Source organism: Calonectris borealis, chromosome 4 (genome assembly GCF_964195595.1).
Source record: "Calonectris borealis chromosome 4, bCalBor7.hap1.2, whole genome shotgun sequence".
Classification (NCBI taxonomy): Eukaryota; Metazoa; Chordata; class Aves; order Procellariiformes; family Procellariidae; genus Calonectris; species Calonectris borealis.
This window is the reverse complement of record NC_134315.1, coordinates 76,147,074-76,172,792: the sequence shown is the minus strand read 5'-3', so window position 1 is coordinate 76,172,792 and position 25,719 is coordinate 76,147,074. Positions and strand designations below refer to the sequence as shown.

The 25,719-nt window shown below is 37.6% G+C and overlaps 1 protein-coding gene across 13 annotated transcripts; it reads left to right on the top strand.

The window, feature by feature from the left end:
• Nucleotides 1–59: 59 nt before the first annotated feature.
• Nucleotides 60–25,460, top strand: ABHD18 (abhydrolase domain containing 18). 13 transcript variants are annotated; one of them, XR_012673619.1, is made up of 16 exons: nucleotides 61–216; nucleotides 3,072–3,220; nucleotides 4,024–4,132; nucleotides 7,475–7,559; nucleotides 8,714–8,814; nucleotides 9,281–9,424; nucleotides 11,769–11,847; nucleotides 11,938–12,024; nucleotides 12,811–12,836; nucleotides 15,091–15,229; nucleotides 16,812–16,901; nucleotides 17,617–17,718; nucleotides 18,988–19,366; nucleotides 21,485–21,647; nucleotides 22,679–22,844; nucleotides 24,673–25,460. XR_012673619.1 is itself a non-coding variant. In XM_075150181.1 (15 exons), the coding sequence occupies exons 3-15, from the start codon at nucleotides 4,041–4,043 to the stop codon at nucleotides 22,728–22,730; spliced, it is 1,539 nt and encodes a 512-aa protein (XP_075006282.1). In that variant the 5' UTR covers nucleotides 61–216; nucleotides 3,072–3,215; nucleotides 4,024–4,040; the 3' UTR covers nucleotides 22,731–25,460. The 13 variants fall into 13 exon arrangements, 12 of the variants coding, with proteins under 12 accessions (XP_075006284.1, XP_075006282.1, XP_075006278.1 ...); XM_075150181.1 differs by having other exon boundaries at nucleotides 3,072–3,215; nucleotides 22,679–25,460; XM_075150177.1 differs by having other exon boundaries at nucleotides 22,679–25,460.
• The last annotated feature ends 259 nt before the right edge of the window (nucleotides 25,461–25,719 follow it).

Genomic DNA, 25,719 nt, shown 5'->3' with positions numbered 1-25,719 from the left:
TGCGTACGTGCGCCCGCGTGAGGCCGGCCACGCCCTTCTCCCTCCCTCCCTCCTTCCCTCCCTCCTTCTCCCCTTCCCCTCCCCCGTCCACCCATGTGGTGCCCCAGCACCGCAGCGCCGGGCTGTCGGGTGAGTGACCTTCGCGGGGCGGACGGGACGGGAAGGAGGGGCCGCCCAGGGAGCGGCGGTTGGTCTCTGTGCGGCTCTCAACAGAGGGTGAGGAGGAGCTGTGCCCCGCCAGGGCTCTTCCCTCCCGGCTGTGCCCAGCGGGCACGTCTCCGCCGCCGGTTGAGGCGGCCTCGCCCCGCAGCGGGCTGCCGACCCCTGTCCTGGCGCGGGGGGGGGGGGGGTGACGGACTCGGTGTCCGGTGGGCCGCCGAGGGGGCGCGGGCGTCCGCCTCCCCGCCGTGCCTCGCGGCGTTAACGGGCCGTTGGGCGCCTCCCCCCCCGCCCCTTCCCGCCTCCTCCCCCCGCCCCTTCCCTGAGGGAGCGCCCGGTGGGATCGGGAAGGGCCACCTGCAGCCTGCGGGGTTGGTAGGGCACCGTCTGTTGAGCCCTGCACTTGGGACCGGTAAATGTTCCGGTTAGGCTGCCCATCCGCTGACAACCGAACCCAGAGCGAGTGGAGGAAAGGCAGGTAGGCAGCGGCGGCCGGTGTAACGCTTCTGGCTTAGGCCCCGTTCTTTATCTGCAGGCTCCTCTGTATCCCATCGTGTGAAATTGTTGTGGGGCTTGTTTCTGACTTGTCGCCGTGACTTCTTTGTGATTTTTTTTTTTTTTTAAGCAGTCTTTCTTCTATTGGAGGGAAAAGAAAGGAGAAAAAAAAAAAGCATGTCCTGACATTAATTGGAAGAGAGATTTTTTTAAAAAGTAATAGGGCAGGGAAGTTAAGGACTCAGCCTTCTAAAATAGATATACCTTCTTGGCTTTTGCAGTTGACTTCTTGGTGGGAGCTGTTTCATATTCATGTATAGAAGCAGTAGTCTGGGCTTTTAATAAAGTATGTACTTTCCAGTGGTGTTTTTCTTGTAACTGAAGCTGCATGCACTGGATAAAAAGCAATAGCTGACCTTTTATGTGTTGGATTTTGGATGAATTTTTGTGTCTGTTTCTATGAAATACATGTACGTGCCAAAAATTTATAGTTAGTGTGCAGTATGAGGGTTCTGGAAGCAAAGAAAAACACTCTTCCTAGAGCAGGAGCCTAGTTACAATTTATTTCTAGGTTTCCTTGTCTTCTCTGGAAAGTGCTTAGAATGTAGAAGGGTTTTTTAGTGGATCACTTCTTAATGTGCCTTTGTATCTGTTACAGTTTCTATTCACAACTTGCAATTATGTAAAGCTTACCGTGTTGGCAATATACTCATTGAATATTCATAACGCAGGTGCTGTTTCTTGGGCTACACAACTATGCAGCATCTTTATCAGGTCACTGCTTCCAGCTGACCTGTCTTACAAAGGGATCATGATGTGACATGTGTGGTATCAAGTGGTGGAAATCCAGACGCATTCCGAAACAAGCTCTGCTGATTCTTTTCTCAAGTTCAAACTCTCACTGCTAAAATACACTTTACTTCTACTGTGAAGTTATAAAACTTCAGCCTCCAACAGTTGGATTTGCCTTTTCTGACAGTAAAAGTATTTGTAATTGTCTTTCCATGTAGACACTGATGGGCAGTGACTGAAGAATGTCCTACCATTTTGTTACTAAGATAAACAAAATAGGAGGATGACCCCTATTTTATCTCAGTAATATTTCTGAGAAGTTCTGTACAACATACTTCACTTACTTGGAATACTTTTCTGTTTTAGTGTTTCCTGTACTCTTTCCAGTAGTGGTTTAATCTTGAATCTGATTAATTGAAATATCCTGAATTACTTTAGAGTCTTTATTCAATCAATGAAATAGAATACAGGATGAGACAACCCTTTCACCTCAATCAATGTTGCATTTAAATATAATGTACTTGTCTAGAAACTTGTTTTGGCATTCCTTTTGTGCAACAGAGAGAGCTCATCAGGCCAGCCTTTGAACTCACAGCAAAATCAACATCTTCATGTTTTCTCTCTTCTTTGGCTTTTATTTTGGAGAGGATTTAAAAAAAACAAAACAACAACCAACCAAACAAAACATGCAAGGCTGCTTTGTTAAGCATCAAAACATTCATTAAAATTTCTTTTCACAATTACTGGTAGTGTACTGGTAGAACTGCAAATCTAGTTTTAGTATATTTTTGACAGCATAGACTTACTCGTGTGTGTACTCACACTGAACTGTCTTCCCAGCCCTATAGAGGGTCCACTCTGTACTGCTGTCCCTGTCTCCACCACCCAGTTCTCTTCTAGCACCAGGAAAATACACAGCTGTCCCCTTGCTCCAAAAAGCAGAGGAGGGACCTTTCAGCGGCTAGCAAACATTTCCCGTCTGACACCCCAACAGCACGTGAGGTCAATGGATAACTCCAGAGTGGGCAAGGAAAAAGATTGTATTGAGGTTGTGATTCTGTTAGACCAAGCAGATACGGATTAGAATAATAAGATTACACAGTCAGCTGTTTGGGACTGGTGGCGTAGGAACTAACACTTTCTACAGTGTTAAAATAGAGGGTCCTCACTTTGACATTCTGGTGATTTCGGGTATTTATTTCTGCCCTGTAATGACTGAATGTAGAACCATTGTGGCTTTCTAGTATTCAAGTACCTTAAATCATCTATAATTTCTATTTCGATAGTAACTTACGCTAGGTGTTAAAGCGTTTTTCTTTTTTCTGTATGTTGATTCTTAAGTATTGGCTTTTTAGAAGTGTAGAGGAATGTATTTACTAATCTGACCACAATTTTAACTTGTTATATTCAGACAAGTTTATTTTAAGAATGATCATATTAAAGTGTGGCAGAATAAATTAACTTTGGATTAAAATGAAAAAAAAACCCATTAATTAAATTACACTATTTGGAGTGTTATGAAGTTATTTAGACCATTTAGTATGGAGGGATCTGGAAATACTAGAAAATAGTTGAAGGTAACTCACTAACCAAGTCTTTGATTATTAAATCTATTGTTTTCTTAGGTGTACACAGATCCTGGACATTTTTTTTTTTTTAAATTGAATAACCTGTATCCTGCTGATCAAGAAACCAGATTTGAGTTCTCTTTTCTTCTTTTCTTTTTCTTCCTTCCTCATTGGAAGAGCACAGTAGTGGCTCCCTGTTCACTTCAGTAAGTATTGCTTTGAAAATAATACTCAGCTTGCCTGAAATCTTGTTGGCTTTTTGAGCTAGTATATTTGCTGAAAAAGAAATTGGTAAGGATTTTGATGGTGTGATTTCTTCCCTGAAGGGAGTGGGAGCATCATTTTCAAAACCGTAAGAAATGAGTTGGCGAAAATTGGAAAGGAGTGATAAAATAAGGGTTACGATGTATGCTTAAGGCATCAGTGAAGACAAGTTTACAAAAATAAGCTTTCTCTGCATCAGTGACTGGAGCTACTTTTTTTTTTCCTTTCTTCTTTATAAATGAATAATTACATAGCTAGAGATCTAGTCTTCTAGTTGTTTAAAACCAAATATTGTTTCAAGCTTTTGTTCTGAAATGTGTTTATGAAAGCCCATTTTGATTGAAAAGTTTTTCCCGTCATAGCTATATTGGTAGGACAGAGATCAATGCCACTCTTTGTTTTATTCATTCAAGTAAAATACAGTTAGGACTGATTGAAGATGTAGTTCTGTGACCTTATGTGCCTCTTTAGTTGGCTTGTCATCAATTATGTAATAAATTTCTGGTTATATTAGGCATGTTAAATTCCTACGCCTAAATTTTCCTAAAAAAGCTATTAACTGCCTTTGTATTTTGTTTAAAATGAATTGACCTGAATATCAGGGTTAATTTCCTTGGAATAAAATGGTATGGCTTTTCATTAATACAGATATTGGAATAAGAACCTACTTTGTGTTACAATCAATGAACTTACCACTCAAGTTAACCCCTTTAACTGCCTTGTTTTCACCTGTTCTTTTTTCTAGATGTCAGTTTGCTGCTAATGGGTGTAAGTAAATTAGATGTCTTGTACAGAAAGCTTCTCCTCACTAAGCTTTTCATCAGAGGATGGGGAAAGCCAGAGGATCTGAAAAGGTGACTTGTTAAAAAATAACAGCATAAACTGTACTTTAAATTAAAAGAAAAAACCCACCCTTGAAGTACCAACATTTGTTACTATCCTGTATTTAAAAACAAACAAACAAAAAACCATGTTAAAGGGTTTTTTTTTTCAGCAAATCATGTGTTTCCATACCAAGGGAGGGACTGGATTTGAAAGAAGTCTTACAGGGATTTGTTAAATGTTTGTGTTTAGAGAGGCTTTTCTTGAGAGAATGTGTATATGTCCAATTACATTTTTCATTTATGCATATATGATAACATACTTAAAGCAGCATCTCTGAAAAGTGTTTTCTAAAAACAAAACTTGCTGAATTTTTGCAGAGGAATTGTTCTTTTTAACATTAGAGAGGATCTTGCTAGCTTTCTGGAACTTCTTAATAATAATGTGCTTTAAAAGTGTAAGATGTGATCAGAAGTTTCTCTCATAGCCTGAAGTAGTAAACTCATTATTTTTAGATGTCTTCAAAATACGAAAAAAAATGGAAGTACCTCTTAATTTTTAAATATTTGCTGATTTTTATTAGTTATTATTAAGAGCAATAGTTGAGCACTTGCATTTCTTAAGTTTAAAAATTGACTGAATATATATATTCTGCATCATGTAGTATTTAAATAGGAAATGATAAAACTGCATTTAATAAGCTAATTCTTATGTATTTGAAAATCAATAAAGAACATTTAAAAAAAAATACTGAAATAAGATTTTGTTCACTGTGGATAGCAGTGGAGTTATGTGGGGGGTTGTTTTTTGTTTTTAAGTCCAAGCAAAACATCTCATCTTGAAATGACACTTGGATTGCTTTGTATGTCTTTCTTCAGTTGATTTTTCTCTTAAGTAGTAGACTTTCCTGCAAAATGAGAATGTTGAATTTTTAAAATGTCTAGTTTACTTTTGTTGGAATAAGCAAAAAATATGGGTTTTGGTTTTTTGCATTTCTGTATTCTGTTACTCGTGTGTGTATCTGAAATGGGACATTTTTAATCTTATCAAAACCCTCTCTTAAAAACTTTTAGATTCTTGGTGAGACATGATGACGTTTCACTCCCCTATCCCCATCTCCCCCCAACACAATTGCTATCTATATAGGGGAACTTCTGACTAATTCTAGTGTTAGCTATTGCAATACTAGGCAAGGCTTTTTCTCTCTTCTGCATGGGGTCTACAAGGGTAATCACGCTAATGTCAAACAGCAAGAAAGAAGCATTGCTGATAGTAATAATGGTATCAGCTATGGCTCTTCCTTTTTCATGGGCGGGGGGGAAACCTTTCACATGAGATCAAAAGCTGTGGGGGAAAATGATGCAGGCTTGCTGGCCTGAAAAGCGGGAGAAGAATTTGTTCCATGTATTGCCGCTGAGTGGGAAGAAGATGAGCTGTTTCCCAGCAGCCTGGCTTCACCTGGATGAAAAAGGAAGAATACCACCTCCTCCTGACTCCTCTCATGGGCTAGCGAGAGGAGGGAGTACCACTCCCTAGTATACATGCCCTATCATGCCAGAAAGAGTGCCAGCGTCATCTGTCTTTCCTTTTTTTTTTTTAAACTGATCACTGTGAAGCTCCATTAGAAGAAATTATTAAATTTCTCGTACTTCAAGCGTTAACTGAGGTTGACTAATATTACAGACTACCCTGCCTAGATGTAATCTGAAGTTTTATGTGCACACCCTTGCTGTGATGACTGTTGATATCCTAATGCTTTATCCTCAACTCATTAGCAAGAGTTGGAATTCCTCAACACATGCAAGATTTAACCTTCAGGATCCTCCTAACTACAGAGGAAATACATAAATGCGGTATCTTTAGAGGATTTAGTGTCAAGCAAAACATCTCTTCATTTAGCTTACCCTCCACACTCACGTCTCATACCTTTACCCTTACTTTCTCAGAAATACTTAATGCACTTGCTGTTCTGTATAAGATAAGCAAAGGCTATATAGTAGAGCTATTTTTGATATGGTGGTAAACTGGATTTTCTTTCCGTCCTTTTGGTTTTGTTTTTTCTGTGTGGGAAGGTGAACAGATCATTCCAGTTATACTGTTGTTCTGTACTTTCTACCCAAATCTGCTGTTTTAGTTGGTCAGGTAACATCATTGTGTGTATTTATAACCGTAAGAATGAGCAAGTTATTCTTGGCATAGAGTATTTAAGGTTGAGAGGGCCATCTTGAGGGCATCTAGTCCAAATCCCTATTCGAAACAAAGCTAGCTTCTTAGTTGATTCAAGTCACTTGGCACCTCATCCATTTGAGTTTTGAAAGTCTCTTGAGGATGGAGATTATTCAGTTTCCCTAGGCAATCTTTTCTGGTGCTTAACCGCTATCACTGTGAACAAAATCTTTCACTGTGTTCCAGTAGGAATTTCTTACATTGCAAAATGCAACCATTGCCTCTTGTCCTCTCACTGTATACCTCTGAGAAGAGTCTCCTTTCATTTTCTCTGTAAGACTCTGCAACCCGTTTAAGTAGCAGAAGAAAGCAACTAGATTTGCCCCTTAGCCTTCTGTTCCTCAGGCTGTGCAAACCCCGTTCCCTTGACCTGCTGGCTGCCCTCTTGCTGGATGCGGAGGGTATGCCATTGCTCTTCCTAGCTGCAAGGATGTGCTGCTAACTTGTGTTCAGTTTGCTGTCCACCAGAAACCCCATTCCTTTTCCTGCAGAGCTGCTACCCAGCTGGGAAGTTCCCAGCCTGTTTTGTTGCATGGGGCTGTTCTGTCCTTGGTGCAAGATTTTGCAGTTTTGTTGCTGAGCTTTAGGATGTTTGTCGACCTGTTCCTCCAGCTTATCCAGATTGCTCTGAATGCTAGCCCTACCTTCCAGCTATCAACCTCACCCTCCAAATTGTGTCATTCGTGAACTTCCCTAAGTGCTGCTAGTAACTTGTTTCCAGCTAGACTTCAGATCATTGGCAACTACACCTTGATGTTTGCAGTCCAGCCTGTTTTTCACCCATTCAGTCTATATTGCCCCAATGTGGCTACAAGGATATGTAAGTGCAGGAGGTTGCTATGTCTTAATTTGGCCCCGAAAAATGACATGGGTTTTCAACATATCGGGTGTAAAATATTATTTAAGAGCTGTGCAACTGCAAGCAATGTACCTGAGTCTTTTTTTCTTCCTAACTTAAAAACATTCTTATATACCTACTCTATGGTAGCCTGATTAATCTGTAAATGCAAAGCTGGCTTCATAACTTTTATTTTCTTTGTGGCTTACTTTAGCTCCAGAATTTTTTTTCTTTTTTTATATATATATATCTCTCTTCTCTTTTTTTTAGATTAAAAGTTGAATCTTCTCTACTTGTTTCCTTTCAACAGAATATTTGAATTCAGAAAGATTATTGGAAACAGGGAAAAATGCCAGAAGCTGGTTTCGAAAGATTACCCAGTGTTCATTGACAAGGTACTTAAAAGCAAGAGATGATACACTTTAACTAAATTTATTTTCCTGATGGTATATAAAGGTGAAATCAACTTAGTACTTATCAGGCTGCTTTTATAGGATAGAAGAATTGAATCTTAATGAATCTAATGAAAGAAGAAATGAATCTTGAAATGAATCTGCATTTTCCTGATGTCTGACATTATCACAGCATGACTTGCTGCTGGGATTGGCAACTCGGCACTTGTGTTAGGGAGTACATAGAGGTAGGGTGGTGAATGCACCTCTGACAATATTCAGTTAGCTTTTGCTGATCACCAGTTTTCTAACAGGTGGCATTAACTGACTTCACTGGTGTTCCCAGTTGCTCTGTGTCAAGAAAAGGACATTAGAATTTATCTGTGAGGGAAGAGGAAGTGAGGCTGGAGAGGCAAAAGACATCAGCGTAGTGTGAGTTTTCAAATGCTCTTGATTGGAAAAAGGAGGCCCTGTGCTTCCAAGTAAGGTGTGCAGATAGAAGTAATCATTGCCCTGAAGGCTTCTCAATCTAGAAAGTGTGAATAGGGGGTCAGAAGTGAAGAGTAGTTCTAAAGCCAAATAAATGCACTGGTGGTCAGTGCTGTGGCAAGCTAAATACTTCAACAGTTTTTGCTGGTTTGATTTTTTTTTTTTTTTTAATTGAGCTGCTGTGCATAGAATTAGGAGGCAATGGCAAAAATGTGAAACAGGGTTGGAGAGGATGGGAAAATTAAAAGTAGTCATATTGGCTACTAGCGGAGAATGGAAGGAAACTGAGAGAATAAAGCAGTGGCTGTACAGATACTGTTTTATTTTTTCCCCAGTAACACAGTAGTTGGGGGGATGGGATGTCAGATCTTAAAGCTCAAAAAATGCTCGAAACTTAGTGGTGTTATGGAAGTTGTTTAAAATGGGACAGCATTGCACTTTATTCCTTGATTCCTTTAATAGGTCATTTAACAAAAGCAAAGTTTGAAACAAATGTTTTGACTGTGTTGATAACATCTGTATCCCTATATTTGAAATAGACCTCAGCTTTGGGTTTTTTTAAGTACATTTTTATCCTATAACAAATTCTTCTACTTTAAGAGATTGGCTTTCAGAGCAAGTTAAACACTGAGATGAAATATACTGTTGTCATCCCATTCTCTCTGTAGGTTGAGGAGCAATCCGACTGTAAAATCCTTGAGGGGCACTTCATTTCCCCATTGGCTCATTATGTCCCAGGTATCCTGCCAGTTGAATCTCTTGTAGCAAGGTAAGAGAAACCAAGTGGTATTTCCTTTCTGAAACTAGTACCACAGAGAAATAAGAAGGGTCTATAAGTAGTTTTATTGTGAAGCTAATTTATTTTAATACAAATTATCTGTAAAATATTTCAAACTGTTTTTTGTACTAATGTGTTGAAATACATTTTGATTTCAAAAGTGAAAATAAATCTGAAATAAATCTTATTCCTGTGATGGTTTAATCTCTGTGTAAATATAAAAAAAAAAGTCCCCTAGCAAAGGACTTTTTTAGGGGACTTTTTTTTTTGAGTGTAGAAATCATATGGCACAAAGCTATGGAATACCCTGGGTTTTTTAAAATTATTTGTTTGTTTTTTTCCAAATGAGCAGGATGCTGGAAATGAAGGATACTATAGCCAGGACAGTAGTTTTTTGTTTTATACATAGCAGGAGATGCTGTTTATATGAAAGAAGCATGTTATATTGTATTTGAAGGAACCATTCCAGCCTTCCATTTACATTGAATGATGGAGTGACTACATCAGTGGACATGAGAAGGGCTACCGATGTCATCTATCTGGACCTCTGTAAGGCCTTTGACATGATCCCCCACAGCATCCTTCTCTCTAAACTGGAGAGGTATGGATTTGATGGGTGGACTGTCCGGTGGGTGAGGAATTGGTTGGATGGTCGCATCCGGAGGGTAGTGGTCAACGGCTCAATGTCCAGATGAAGATCGGAGATGAGTCATGTTCCGCAGGGGTCCGTATTGGGACCAGTACTGTTTAATATCTTCATCAGTGACATAGACAGTGGGATCGAATGCACCCTCAGCAAGTTTACAAACGACACCAAGCTGAGTGGTGAGGTCGACACGCCCGAGGGACGGGATGTCATGCAGAGGGACCTGGACAAGCTTGAGAAGGGGGCCTGTGTGAACCTTATGAGGTTCAACAAGGCCCAGTGCAAGGTCCTGCACCTGGGTCGGGGCAACCCCCAGTATCAATACAGGTTGGGGGATGAAGGGATTGAGAGCAGCCCTGCCCAGAAGGACTTGGGGGTACTGGTGGACGAAAAGCTGGACATGAGCCAGCAATGTGCACTTGCAGCCCAGAAGGCCAACCGTATCCTGGGCTGCGTCACAAGGAGCATGGCCAGTAGGTCGAGGGAGGTGATTCTTGCCCCTCTAATCTGCTCTGGTGAGACTTTAGCTGGAGTCCTGCATCCAGCTCTGGAGCCCTCAGCACAAGAAAGACATGGAACTGTTGGAGCGGGTCCAGAGGAGGGCTATGAAAACGATCAGGGGGATGGAACGCCTCTCCTGTGAAGAAAGGCTGAGAGACTTGGGGTTGTTCAGCCTGGAGAAGAGAGACCTTATTGCAGCCTTTCAGTAGTTAAAGCAAGAAAGATGGGGACAAACTTTTTAGCAGGGCCTGTTGCGACAGGACAAAGGGTAACGGTTTTAAACTAAAAGAGGGTAGATTCAGACTAGATATAAGGAAGAAATTTTTTACAGTGAGGGTGGTGAAACACTGGAACAGGTTTCCCAGAGAGGTGGTAGATGCCTCATCCCTGGGAACATTCAAGGTCAGGTTGGACGGGGCTCTGAGCAGCCTGATCTAGTTGAAGATGTCCCAGCTTACTGCAGGGGGGTTGGACTAGATGACCTTCAAAGGTCCCTTCCAACCCAAACTATTCTATGATTCTATGAATACAAAAATATTGTATGTGTATTGAAGTAGTAAGTTCATTTAATTGTAGCAAGAGAAACTGGTGCCTTTCTTACTTGGCAAGCCAAAAAAAAAGCGTCCTCACAGAAAGCTGGATGATTCCTAATAGTCAGGAGATACCTAATGGCATTTTTGCTGGTTTCACACTAAGACTTCTTTGCAGTTGAGGAGTGGGTTTGAAAGGGGAGCATAATTTCTGTTTGCTTTTAGTTTTGAGCTAAACTTTCATGATGGAATTTTTTTTCCAACCTTTGTTTAATAACTTAAATGTTAAACATAAAAGTTTATTAGCTCAAGTTGATACTGGCATTGTCAATTTTATCGATATTACCGGTTGGTGTTTTTATGTGTACTTAAACATGTAACACTAAGGATTGTCAGAAAAAGTTTGATAGTCAAAATATCAGTTCTCTTCCACCTCTCCATTGGTTAGAGAAAGAAACTGTCTCTTAACATTATTGGACTAATTAGTACCATACTGGAAAATTTACTATACTGATTGTTTCCTTATCTATGTTCTCTTGCAGTTTGTAGTCGTTATGCTAATTGTTACATTCGACAGTATTGTTGCAGTTTTGAAATGCTCTACAGATTTCGCTTAAGATCGTCGTGCATTGTATGAATATTTTTTTCCGAAGTGTAACTCTATTGTAGGTAACAGTGCTCCATCTTGTGGGGAAATACTAGTGGCTCAGAAGTGATCTTTTTTTTCCCAGTAGTTAGACTGTAAATAACTTGGGTAGCAGCAGAAGACATTAAGGGATTGATGTTGGATGTATAGAATACTTTCATGGTTTGTATGTTGGGGTTTTGATTTTTTTTTTTTTAATTTAAGTATATTGCTCATCTTAATCTTCAATTTCACCTGTTGTGCCCTCAGGAGAAAAATAGCAATGCTGCCTAGGAGAGCTAGTCATACTTGTTTAGGCTGCTCTTCATCTGAAGTTCCATTTCTCCACTCTGCAAAATTTAAATTGTGATGATGAGGCAGTGGTCTTTTTTAGGAACATGATCTTTCAGCTTGGCTCCTGTTCTTGTTTGGCATTTATTCTGTCCTACTTTCGGATTCCTTTCTTTGCTGGATGTGTTTATGAAAAATGATATTGCTGAATCGCTGGCAGTTTGCATGGGTTATGAAAATACTTTATTCTGTCTTTTTCTTTCGTCTTTTTTTTTTTTTCAGATTAATTTCTCTAGCACAGCTTGTAAATAGATACACTTACTTTGCTAAAATAAGTGTTTGCTTCTCATAGATTTCAGTTTATCATACCCAGAAGATGGAATAGTAAGCACAGACCTGTGTGCATTCATTTAGCAGGCACTGGAGATCATGTGAGTATGTAAAATGTAAAATTGATTGTTATCGAGAAGTTAAATAATCCGATTTTACCTTAATATATGTTTGAACATCTTATCTTTTAGCACTTCTGGAGGAGACGTACATTAATGGCACGCCCGATGATTAAAGAAGCCTGTATGGCTTCCCTATTGCTAGAAAATCCTTATTATATCCTTTTGTGGAAAGCACGATAGTTATTCTTAACATTCTCTCCAGAAGGTAGACGACTTACCACACTGGTATAATATCTACTTTGTGGATCGATTTCCAGTGGACTTTTCAGTGGAGAGAAGCAAAGAGCGAAGTATGACCATTCCACAATGTGGAACACAGTTAATATAATATGCTACTTTTACACCAAGTATCGCTTTTCTGATTTTTTTGAAAATGTCTTCTACAACTTCTTACTGTAGTCATTAGAGTAGAAGTTCTGATATGAATCTGTGTACTGATCAAAGTAGTGATATGATTCTTTAGCCATGACAAAGTGAAAACTATGGATTCATTCTTCATCATACTGTGTGACTTCTGGAGGTATTAATGACAGAAAAGAAAGTTGCCTCTCCTGTCTTCCCTTCTCAAATGCAACCCTTTGGTACCTCAGGTACTTTTGAGAAACTTACCGCTACCATTCAAGTATTGTTTTTTAAAAAAAAAGTTAAGTTCTGTCCTGTCATCAACTCATCGGTAACTTCTGTAACACTGTTTTATTAAATAGGATCTCTGGTTACGCTTTTTTCTTACCCATGTATCTGAAAAAAGTAAAATCTTACGATGCAAACTACATCATCAGACTACATTTAACTTGATTTAGTTCCAGTTAAACATTTGGAATTTTAATTAATCCGTGCTATTTATGTGTGTGATTTATTTTATTTTATTTTACTTCATTTTTTGTTTTAATTGCCATTTTTATATAGAATTTTTTTACTTTCTTTAACTTGAGTCTTCTACATGGCTGTAGAAAACCTAAGGATCAATTGTAAGTATTACTGTTACATTCATGGATACTGTCTTTTCGAAATACCACTTTTTTTTTTTCTCAAGAAGCTCAAAATAGTATAAACTTTGATAACTTATTAAGAAAAATAAATCCCAAGCACGGACAGGTTATTAAGAAAAAGAAATCCAAGCATGGACCACTTGTAACCTGCTAATGTGAAATTGTCTACCCTTTGCTAGACTGCTTTGTCATTTTTGGTGTTAAGAGATCACAGTGATCAGGAAAGTTTGCACAAGATGAACTTAAAGTATAGAGGGAGATGCAAGCAAGTTGTGTGAATGCAAGCAAGTACCAGTTTATTTTCCTGGTTCACAAATGCTGCAATTATATTTCAGTCAACTGTGAGTAATCTTTGGTCAGATAGTGTATTTTCCTGTTATAATTGCTAAGATTTTGCTTCTCCAAGATATTTTAAGGATTTACAGTCAGACATGTAAATAAATATGGTGTTGCTTGTTTGTTAGTCAGTGGAAACTATGCAATATTCAGTATTTTACAGGACTTGCTCCTTCAGTCAGTTTCATAAACGTGAATTTAGCAGCCTAATTAGGCAGTCCTGGTTTTTTGCTTTTCACATTTTCCGAACCACTGGAGTATAAACAGAATTCAACAGGATATGTGTCTGAGGCAAAGCTGTGGTTTTAGTCTACCAATATTTCTTGAAGTCCAAATATCAGTTGGTGTTTTAATCCTAACTTGGACATTTAACATGAGTAGAAGACGCATAGAAGGTGATTTATTTTTAAACATGTCCATTCTATTAGGACTTCACCAGGAACACTGTCTCACACTACAGCATTTTAGATTTCAGTATTTGGTCTTTGAAATCCAAAAGCTTAAAAAAATTACTTTTAAGGAGAACATTTGAATTAAAAAATAGTTTCTAGGGTTTTTTTTCAAAGCAGATGCTGAATTTTATTTATTTTGACATAAGAACCACTTTTTTAAAGAAAGTGAATTACATTTACCAACTGAGATGATTGTTGTAAAACTGCTTTTTTGATAGGAAAACTGCTTAAACATCTATATATTTATTATTGCATTTAGAAGTGTAAGATTGTAAGAAAGTGACAGGAGAGAGTGTGTGCTGGAATACATCCATTGGTGTTTTTTTCCGCAGTTATTTGGGATCGGATGCAGAAGAATAAATTAAATATTTTGGCGAGGATATGTCTAACTCTGTTCTCAGTTGTCTAGCTTGACAGCTTAGTGTATGCATGATGTAGGGCAGGACTCTTTGAAAGGGGAGTGCTCAGTCTAATGCCCCAACCAGTAATTGTCACTCTTCGATACAATGTTACAAAGCAGTGGCAGTGCTTTTAGTTAATGTGCTAGTAACAGTGTTTAATAAATAGAGCAGCTGGAGAGGGCTGAGGAATCTCATAACAAAGCTGTAGGAAAGAATTACATTAGCCTCTAAATACTGGTCCGCAGCAGCTATGTTCATTCTCCGGTGGCTTGCGCACTAAGCTTTGTCCTTGTGCTTCAGAGTGTCTCAAATGTGATTGTATGCTGGCAGAAGAGGCCAGCAGCCTTTTGTAACCTGACTGTGCGATACTGAAAATACACAGTCCCCCTCCCCAAATTAGAGGTGTATTAATTACTCTGTAAAATACTTTTTTCCCCCCCACTTTTTAGAGTCCCTCTGATGGTTCAGCTGAATAGCTTTCTACTTTGTTTTTGTTTCTTCTGTGTTTTAATGCTTTGCAGTACACTACATGAATTTCTCAGTACCGTGACAAACTTCCCACTTTACAATTTCAGTCTTACAGTGACACTGATGAGTGCTTCCAAAGCTGACATACTGATTGCTCTTCAAATGTTGTGTGCAATTTTTCAATGATGTAAAACAGGTAAATAAGAAAAAAGAAAAAAGGATTGTTTCTGCAAATGAGATAGTGATGTCTAGGACTGTATCGCTTTGATTCTATTTCAAAAAGATTCATTATAACTTTACTAGAAGATGACTACTAATGAGATTCTAATGTTGGTATTATCTGTTTCTAGAAGACCAGGCTGTCAGTGATGTTACATTAGAAGCTTAGCAGCTGTCTATTTCTAGTTCTCATTTAGATGAAAAAGTACAAGTGCCAGACAGTTAACAGGAGTTCAGCTCCAAAATTCTCAGGGATTGTGATCAGGCTTTGTATAAAAGTATGTATAGAATGATGAGAACTGTCAAAATCTAATCTTAGAAAATAAATCCTATATTTTCCTTTTCTGGGGAGAAAAGACGGTCATGTTTAAAAAATGTCTCGGACCTGTTTGTGATGGGAGGAGCTCTTGTTCTAGAATCGGCAGCTCTTTTGCACTGGCTAGAGAGAGAAGGCTATGGACCGCTAGGGATGACTGGAATATCCATGGGAGGACATGTAAGCTTTTATATTTCCTGTTCAGTAATTTTTTTTTTAACTTCTCATTTGATCATTTAGCATACAGAAATAATTTGTTTTATAGGGTTCCTCTCAGAAGTACTTTAAAATAAACATTTAGAGTCATGAGAAACAAATCGTTGGCAATTCTCATGTTCTGTGGCGCTGAATAGGTATAATCCTCAATAAGTACTGACAAATCATAGAGCCCTTTGTCAGCCATCTCCCGACAGGCTTAATAAGAATATAAGCTTCTGACATAATTATGTTTTTTTCCACAAGGGGGGAGGGGGGAGAAATCTTTTCTGAAAGAAGGTCTGTACTGATCAATTGCTAGTTCTCCCTCTTTTCCTCCATTCTTCTTGCTTAAACTTTTGTCTTTGAATGCATTGTGTGAAATGCCTCCTCTTCGTAAGCATGTTGTAATTGAGGTGACTTCTGGTGTCGGTTATGTTCTCAACTCACCTTTTTTTCCCCGATCATTGGTATTGATCAGAGAAGGTTTCTGTGGTGAGGTGGATAATATTTTGTGTATGACATTTAGCATAATCAAACCAAAACAGCGGTGTATTAGTAAGATGCTTGAAAGACTAACACACAGTTAAAATATTACTGCTTGTGTCCCTGCAGATAATCATCGCTCTGTGAGACCTAGGTACAAAGCTTATTAAAACAATATACCTCTGTTTTGCTGACCCTTGTTTGTTTGTTGTTCAGAGCTAAGAAATAATGTTGGTAATGGTAGTGTCTACTGAAAAGAAAATAATTTTCCCCCAAAGCACAATTTTGTAACTTGAAATGTTTTAAATGTACAAAACACCTTTGATTTACATAAACATCACCCTGCTGGAACAACAAATTTTGTGTTAAACATGTCTTCCCTGTCTTATTTGTAAGTTGGGTTGGAATTCGCAAACTGGTATATGCACCACTAACCGTGCAGGACTCTTCAAATGCTGTGCAAATGCTATGGGAATAACTGGAGTTACGGAGTACTGTATCCTATACCAATGGTCATATACAGCATGGGTATAGAAGGAGGCAAGATCTGAGAGAGTGAGTTTGGAAAGTCCTTTGAAATTTTTTTTTCTTAGCCCAGGAAGATAAATTTTTGGCGAGGCCTGACTTACTTATAGGACTTCTGGTACTCCTCTGCATTTTGTTTCCAGTATACAAATTTAGAAAGTATAAAATGTTACATAGTCCTTCTCGTAGATTGCCTCCATTTTGCCTTGAAATAAGCTTGCAAGAGCTTGATGAAAAGGCTTTATAGATGTTTTTCATGGTTTTAAACAACTAAAAGGTCAGGATAAATACTCCATTGGGAATTCTTACAACAAAAACCCATTCAGCCTTGAAATTAGTCCTATCCAGGGCAATGTTTATTGTTAGGGAAATCACTGAAGAACAGACTGTACCTTCTAAACAGGTGAAAGTATATCCAACTGCCACAGTCCTTAACTGCTTTAGCACTGTGTATTTGTTTGATACTGTATAAACAAATAAATTGAAGGTGAGAGAGTTCTTTTTACCATATTGTGAATTCAGTATTGAAATATGTAATAAGTGCCTTTGATTCTAGATGGCTTCACTGGCAGTGACAAACTGGCCTAAACCATTGCCATTGATTCCGTGTCTTTCCTGGTCAACAGCTTCTGCAGTCTTTACCACGGTAATTAACATATATTTTTGTTAATATACTAGAGTGTAATTAGGTATGTAAGTTAAAAGGTTTGGGTTGGCCACATTCACCTTTTCAGTTAGGGCATTTCATCACCCTTCGGCCTCTATTAGTGACTAGTGGCAAAACCCACCCCTCCTGCTCAGGATATACAACACATGATAAGGAAGGTAGCTTTGAGCTACTTCAGTGGTCATGTACCAAATCAGGGTCTGATTTGTGCGACAATGATTAGAGTCCTGGTTTGAATGTGGGAAGATGAGGAAGCAAGCCATGAAAACATGTTTTCTTCTGCTCAAAGCCTGGCTTAAATAGTTGAGTAATAATGCTGCTACTACCATGAGGGGTACCTGTTTTCACTACTGCTGCCGGGGTAGGTCAATGAATAGACTGGCTTTGACACCCGTCATTGGTTTAGCCCAGTCTAGATGTGTGTAAACCCCAAGTGGGACTGTTTTCTGCCTTCTTTTTCCTTTTTTTTTGTTTGTTTGTTTTTTAAAGGAAGGTGGGTTTCCATGTCCTGTGTTATAACATGTGCTTATGCTTTGATTACAGTAATTCTAAGGGTTATCTGGAAACTTGGGCGGAATTCCACTGGAAAAATCAAGTCACAGAGAGGAACAGATCAATTTTCTCTGTATATCGTTATTTTAGAATGATCTCTGGGTTTTACTTGTGTACTGGATGCTTGTGTTTATAATCTCAGGGTGTGTTGAGCAAGGCAGTGAACTGGAGAGAGCTAGAGAAACAGTATTTTACGCAAACTGTTTATGAAGAAGAAATCATTCAAATGCTTGAATACTGTGGAGTAAGTATAGTTTATTTTCCCTATTTGCTAATATTTACATGTGCAAATCTAACATAATATAAAGGAGGAAACCTTTAAAGGAAAACCTTCTGAAAAACAGAAGCTATTCTTTTGGTTGTATAATGTGTGTTAAGTATAGCCCTTACTACAAGTTTTTTCTGTGACCACACTTAGTGTAATCTGCAACATAAAATGAATTTAATCAAAACATTGAAACTGTAGATAATATTTCCCAGTAACTGGCTTTATAATCTGGAAAACCAATAGCCTGGCGTGGAAATATAAAAACATCATTTATTGCCCTTTGAAGCAATTGCTTCCAAATATTCAATGCTGTAGAATATTTTTAATATGTAGCAACATGAAGTTACTTTTCTAGTTTGTTTAGAGTACTAGGTCTCTCTATTTCTGTTTCTATGTGTGATGCTAGCCCTCCCTCAGCTTTAGACTTTTATTGCACAGGAGGCTGAGATAAACATGAGGCAGAGCTTTTGTAATTAGCCTCTTGCGCCTTATGAAACATCATTTATTGTCTGCATTTTTTTTTTTGCTTTCTTCTTGACTCTTTGACTGGGGTTGAAAGACTCTTCCCAAGGGGAATTTAAATTGGAGCGATAACTTTTTGAGAATTTCTTATATGCTGCAACACTGTCTTCTAGCCAATTCTGATAAATAAGTTTTTTCCTAAGATTCTTTGCTTTGTGACAGTCCTTTTCGCAATGTCTCTACGACAGGAGAAGAGGGGCTGGGGTGGAGATAGTTACTTAGGCGCTTGCCATTTTTAAGTAAAATACACTCCAGGAATACTGATGGAGCAGACAAAATGAAAAGAAGAAACATTTCAAGATGTTCAGTTTGTGTCTTCCTAGTATTTAGAGACAGTAGATTTTTCAGTCCTAAACCTAACATTAGACCTGGTCACATATGTTTATTGCCCAGAAATTTAAGCTTAAACGACTGCAATTATAAATTGAGGGTTTGAGTTTAATATAGGATTAAAAACAAATGTTTGTATCGTAAGCTACCATATATAAGTACTTCCTGCATTTTTTAAGCTGACAGAAATGTAGAATGAAATTATCAAGAGGTTATGATGATCGGGATTTAATTGAGGGACATGCAGGCTGAAAATAACAAGTACTGTGAGCAGTGCTGTTTCTATCTTTTTTTTTTAATATTGAGTTGATCTTAAAAATAAGATTAACCAACTGGAGAGGAGAAACCCTTAAAGGAGAAACCGTTAATAAATGACCTGTTGTCTTTGTTTAGACGGATTCTTTCAAGATGGGACAAGACTTTGTTAAAAACTTCCCTGACAGCGTGGACAGTCTGGAGGATGTGGATGTGACTTCCAGAATGTTCGACCTTGGTTCCTCAAACAAGACTGTATCTAAAGAAGCTGTTCACAGCTTTACCACGAATAAAAGTACTCTAAGTGCCTCATCAGAAAGACTCTTAATACAAGATTCTCCTAAAATGCAGTGCATAAATCAAACATTTTCAACCAGTAGCAATAGCAATAAAAACTTAACCAGCCTACAAGAACACAGGATAAATAAAAGAAGAAAGAGTGACACTTTACAGAGAGAATCCTTAAGGTTCATGAAAGGAGTAATGGATGAATGTACCCACGTAGCTAACTTCTCAGGTATATATTTATTTGTTCTAATGTGCAGTTTGGAAAACTGAATAAAATACGATGTAAGGAAAGGTATTTTCTTCATTCTCCATTTTGTAAACCTGCTGGCACCTTAGCTGAAATATGAAAATACCTTGCATGTTATTCAGTAGCATCTATTTACCACTCCGTTTCCTAATTGTTTTTCTGTTTCTTCTTAATGGCCAACTAATGATTAAGTGAATTAAAAATTTGCCTTTCAGTATCTTTGCTCTTTTTTTCTCTGCCTTGCTGTGGCTATTTCCAGATATGAGTTAGTGCAAATTTATATTATTTAAAAGAACAAAACGTCTGTTTGATGTGAGTAATACGTAGTTCTAATTAATCTGCTAATAAGGTTTTTCAAGCAGATTCGAGTAAATCTCATAAAGCAGAAATCTGATATTGACTTCAGATAGAAAGTAGCCTACATAGCTGAGAACCAAGCTTGAATGATACTTTTAGACAAGTGTGACCACTAAAATTCACAGAGGTCCTTCTGGGACGATGCAGTCTGGTGAATGTACTGTTTCCCAAGACAGGCATAGCATATAGAGGGAGCTGTAGCCCAGCGAGCCTTAAATCTGATGAACCTGGGTTTCTTGGACAAATCCCTTTCAACGGCCCACTTGCAGGCAATGCAAACGAGTGATTTCATCCTAGAGGTATTGAAAGGGTTTTGCTGGAGTGGGGGCTTGGAATTGCTTTTGTAGCAGCCTGTTCAGACAAAGTGGTTCAACTGTGCACATACCCACAGAGGACTCTCAACATGTCCTAGAACATACTTTGACTTCAGACAGGTTCCTGGCACAGTTGTCTTTGAATGTCAAAACATTCTTGATACTGAGACCCTGTGCAACCTCATTTTTTAATTCTGGCATTCAGTACTCCACTGGTAAATGTTTAAAAATAAAAATTCCAAATATTTCCACACTAGCATAGATTTCTTGGACAATGTCCCAGATCACTGCTAGCTGGGGATGTTTTGTGACAAATACCAGTGAAGTGCTTTCCTTAAAGCTTAAACAGTTATTTCAGCAGACAGAAAAAAAACTGTAAACTTTATTCTAAGTACAGACATTCTTGTTTATTTAGACACTTATCCAGATATCACTTAGCTAAAGCATTGACCTTTCTTGGAACTTAAGAGGATCTGTCATCCTAATGCACTTGTAAAAGTGATGTGGTCCTTCGTATCAATTGTCTCCCAGGTCTCTTCACGCTCTGGGAGACATTGCGTCCCCTGCCAGGGTATCCTTGGAGTGTGTCTAGAAAGAAGCTTCAGAAAATCAGCCTAACATTCAGATTTCATGGAAAATTGAATGGAAGACTAGAATCTATCTTAGCCTTACATATCCCCTATACATGATCTAGTATATATGAAAGGAGGGGATCTAAATTATTTGTGACACCCCATTGTCAAACATCTTGGCTGCTCACTCTTTACCAAACCACATATATTCTTTGTGAAGAGAGGACTGTTCTGTGTTTAACGTCATTTTGGTATTATTTTTCTCAACATCATTTTGGTGTTATTCCTGTGAGTCAGTAATTTGATTGGTGCAATTCTGGTTATGAGTAATAAATACATATAACAATACGTAGGGATTTTTATGTTGCAACCAAAACATGTAGGAGACAGAAAAGAAAGTGAACATATACTGCACTTTGACTTCTTGTATGAAAAGTTGTCTTTTTTCCTCTCCTTGAGGAAAAAAATTATACGAAGCTTCTACTCTATTGAATTTCAGATGTCTACTAGTTCTTTTCGCTGAAAAAAAGAGATCTCAGGGAACTGACCTGAATGCTGTAGAGTTTTGTTGATAAGAGGGAAGACAATTCTCCTATCATTCCTCAAAGACTTGTGAAGTTTTCTGCTTTAGGGGAGGGAAGGGGATTGATTAGTTTGTTTTTCTGCTGATGGCCTCACCACTGTAATGTCAAAAACCAGGTAAATTCTGCTGGAGACTTTAGAAAATATAATTTTATTAAAGATTAGAATAATTTTAATTTTTTAGAAATAGAAAGCATTTTTACAATAGAAATTTCAGCTGATGTGTTTCTATTTCTTACCTTAGGTGAATTCAATTTTGATTTGTTTTTCTTTAGTTCCCGTTGACCCAAGTTTAATCATAGTTGTACAAGCTAAGGAGGATGCGTATATTCCTCGAACTGGGGTGCGCAGTCTTCAAGAAATCTGGCCCGGATGTGAAATTAGGTATCTGAATGGAGGTCATGTCAGTGCCTACCTCTTCAAACAAGGACTCTTTAGGTAAGATAAACAGGAAAGTTTGAAAATAGTTGAGAGCTTAAAACCATAATTTTGAGACACATAATTTTTCTTCTAAAAGCAAGTCTATAATTACTCTAAAGCAACAAATACCAAATACTGCTTTGAAGAACAAGTTATCGGATCTGAAATAATTTAAAGAGAATGTCAGCATTTCCATTTTATGAGCAAAGATGAGGTGCAGCATAGCTCGGATTGTTCAGTAAGCCAATGGCAAGAGAATGATCCTTCTCACTTCTGTTTTTCTATAAAAGCTTTTAGTTAGTTTGTTCACTGGTCACTAGAAAATATTTTTTTAAGCAGTGACTGCTTATGTCATATTGCGCAGCTGTTGTCTTTTTGCAAATGTTGTCTTCTGAGAATTAAAAAACCCACGCAAATGAAGATGAGAATTAAAATATAAGCTTGACTGCAAATGAGTAGTCCTTGCATGAATTCTTGCCTTAGTAATATTAGGCGTTGAATTTCTGAAGACAGTTACATAACTCCGTTATATAAATGCAGTTTCTTAGTTTTTAAAAGTTAAATACTTGTGCTGTTAATCTTAAAATATAAGGAATTAGTAAGACTGTACATCACATTTAGGAAGTCTAAGCAACAATAAAAAGGAATAGCAATATACTGGGTCAAGGTATGCTAACCACTAGCTTATTGCTATTTAAAACTTTAAAACTTATTTTATGACAGTTGCTCAAAAATTATAAATCATACATGTCTCTCTGACCCGTTTCCTGACATGTTTGAGTAGAAAACTCCTAATCCATTACCATTTGCCCTCATATTAAAGGTGGTAAACAGTCCCACTCATTCCTGAAACATATGTTTCACTGGATTGAAGCGAGAGATCCCGAAATACGTGAAGGAGAAAAGACTACCTAATACCATATTTGTATTGAATGCTGTTTTGAAACTGTGATGATAGCTTTGTAAACATATTTGTAAATGTGTGGAAATATGCCACTTACATCTGCCCTTTCCCAAATTATACAAATGATCTTTTTTCCTTGTTTTAGGCAAGCGATTTATGATGCATTTGACCGCTTTCTTCAGAAATACGCAGTCTAAAAATCTGCATAATGTATTCAAACTGATCTCATTTGTACTTCTGCTTACTGGAACTCGTATTTGGAAAAGAAGCCTCTTGCAACATTGAGTAGATGGTCACTGACTTTGATTGTTGTAGGTAACAATTATCAAAAATGGTAAAGTACCGGCATTACTTTCATTTCAACCAAATGCCAGTCTGACACACTTGCTTTACCAGTGAAAAAACAATGGCAGCATTTGTTAGTGCATGAGTGGTTCATGTACTTCATGTTTAATCACATTGTGTATTCCTTTAATTCTGAATAAATTCTGAATTGTGTATCAGTTGAAAACAGACCAATCTAAGTATTGAAAGAATGTAAAATTTGCTGTAGGGCTAAGATGCATTCTTGTGTTTGGTGTATTTCTAGAGGTACCTTGGTTTCCTCTTGCTTCCTCGTGCCCTTGCTGTTCCTATTGTGTTGTACTATGGCTTTGCCAGCGCTCGGCCTCTTGTGTTTGTCACTGATTTTCTCTATTATGAATTGAAAATGAGCTATAATAGAAGGGGCAGCACCACGTGTTGCAAAAAGAGACTTTCAAAATTCAATGAAGAGTGAGAGAGAGACATTTTCCTTCAATGTGTCCATGAGATTTTTCTGCCACTGAATTAAACCGTGCCATTCCAGAAGAATCATGTAGCAGTTCATTGATTGGTTTCACAAAACTGGAATAAGTGAAAGTGGAGTGTCTAGTAATTAAATTGTTTACATGCATTCAGTTGGATAACATAAACTTTTTGTTCTAGATTTTTTTTTTTTAGACTGCTAGAGGAAATAAAAATGTAATCATTTTTCTTTAGAAGCGGTGGCATAAAGAGTCTGATTCTAAGCAGTTAAATCAACAGCAGATTATATGGTGCTATAAAGACCTGTTGGAAATATTTCAACAGAGGTCCTTTTTAAAGTGCCCTCGGTGCTGATATGCAAAATAGAGTTTCACTGTATAATATTAAAAATGTATGTGAGACTAAGGGTTATCAAAACAGTTAGATTAGCTCCTTATTTTTCAACACTGTTTTTTTAATTGGATGGAAAATAAAAAAATCAGGATTATGAACGCATTTAAGAAAATCCAAAGTCTGTTGTTTCCTCTTTTGGGATCAAAAATGCCAACAAATTACAGTAGAATAAAAGGTTGTCATGCATCAGCTGTATATGATATCTGTCCACATCTTATTTTGTGGTAATCTCCTGTAACATTCTTTTAAAGCTAGTTTGCAGAGAAGTTGAAAACTGAAACACTTCAATATTAATTTTAGTACAGTAAAGACCAGAGTTACACAGAAACAAAGAGAAAAATCCAGGCATTTCTCGGAATATGTAACTTCTACACCTTTCAAATCAAGCACTTCATTGATCTTCATGGTTAGCATAATGGTTTTTAATAGGCAGAGTATGAAGCAAACAAAGCTCAGTTTATATATTCTCTTGAATTTTAGTCTGGCAGACAGGACTAGTAACTGGAAAGAAATCATAGTTCACTTGAAAATCAGATAAGTTCAGGTAAAACTGAAGTGCAACAATTTGTAATAACCCAAATTATTTAACATACAAATTTACTGAAAATGCAAAAGAAGTTATATTCTCTTGGAAGTTAAATTGCTGGTTTCAAGTGTTTTTTCATAATTTCTTTAGACATTGTTGGTTTTATATATATTGGGAGCAAGTGTGAAGGGACTGGCACATTTCAATATAGTAAAACACTGAATGTTGGAAAGTTTGAAATCAAATATAAGTAAGCCTACAAATTTAAAATTGAAGGCTTGACTACTATACTAAAAGATTTATGGGGTTTACGTTTTACAAGCTCATTCACCAATTAAGAGTGTTTTACAAGACCGTTGTCTGCTGTTCACCAACTTTTTTAGATCTCACATTTTAAATGTATTTGTGTGTTTTATGTCCTGTTTCTGTTGCAGCTATGAGAAAGGGAGATAACTGGTGGCAAGGGAAAGGGCTTGAATAAATGGAAGAGAGAAAAGACAGATTTTGTAGGGCGGGGAGTAAGCACAAAAAAAATCAACTTCGCTACAAAGTATAACATGCCAAAGTAAATATTTTCAAAGCGCACAATACTAAGAATTACGCAGCTGATGGGAACTTGACATCCTGAGGTTAGTGTTCTAATGATATTACTAACAAGGTTTAACTTGCCAAAAGGGCATACTATTCACAGAAGCAGATTTATGCTAATGTAACTCCTGTTTGTGAGAGTGTGTTTTGGGATAAGTAGTGAAAGACTGGTCTCTGACAAGAATGAGAAATCACGCTTTGCTATGTAACTAAAGTAATGTTGCCAAATATGAAAGCCCAGTAAGAAGCATTTAAGAAATTTCTTAGGTTACAGTAACAAAAAGGAAAAATGAGCTCTGTGGTCTATTTCTACCAGTTATCAGACACAGGAAACTAGTAGCTGGTCTGTGAAGGGGGGAATCTTGCCGTGTAAATGTTTTTAACCTTTGGAAAATTGACTTTTTAAACCAGATTTTAAGGTTAAATCCTAAGAAAGCATTATTAATAATCCATTTTGATGTTAAATGAGAATGTGATTTTAATCCAGCAATTGCATGGGAAAAATATTGGAATAAGGTTCCTGCACTAAATCCAAATAGCAGGTAAGCCATTCTGTATGTCTCAAATTTATTGTAAAACTGGCCTTGATCATTTTTTGGTTTTACTGTTTTTCAATAAAAATCCTAAAAAAACAGTTAGGTGTGAGTTTTTTTCTTTCTTGTTAACAGGAATTCAAAATGCATCTCTCTGTCATCCTGTAATCCTTTTTATTCCTACTAGTACTGTAGCACAAGAAGAGTAGTTAATCTACAGTACAAGATAAAAGCTTCACATAACAAACAGTGATACTGCTTTCATGTTTTTCAACATGCAGTACCTAGTAAAGAAAATAACCTTGTATCACCTAATTAAGATACCATTGTGATTCCAATTTTGTACTTTTCAGTGGCTTC

Coding starts and splice junctions, on each gene's coding strand:
- ABHD18 (XM_075150182.1), top strand. CDS start 4,041: ATGGGTGTAAGTAAATTAGATGTCTTGTACAGAAAGCTTCTCCTCACT. Junction 9,425..11,768: donor CTTCTCTCTAAACTGGAGAG/GTATGGATTTGA, acceptor TGCTTCTCATAG/ATTTCAGTTTATCATACCCA. Junction 11,848..11,937: donor TAGCAGGCACTGGAGATCAT/GTGAGTATGTAA, acceptor CTTATCTTTTAG/CACTTCTGGAGGAGACGTAC.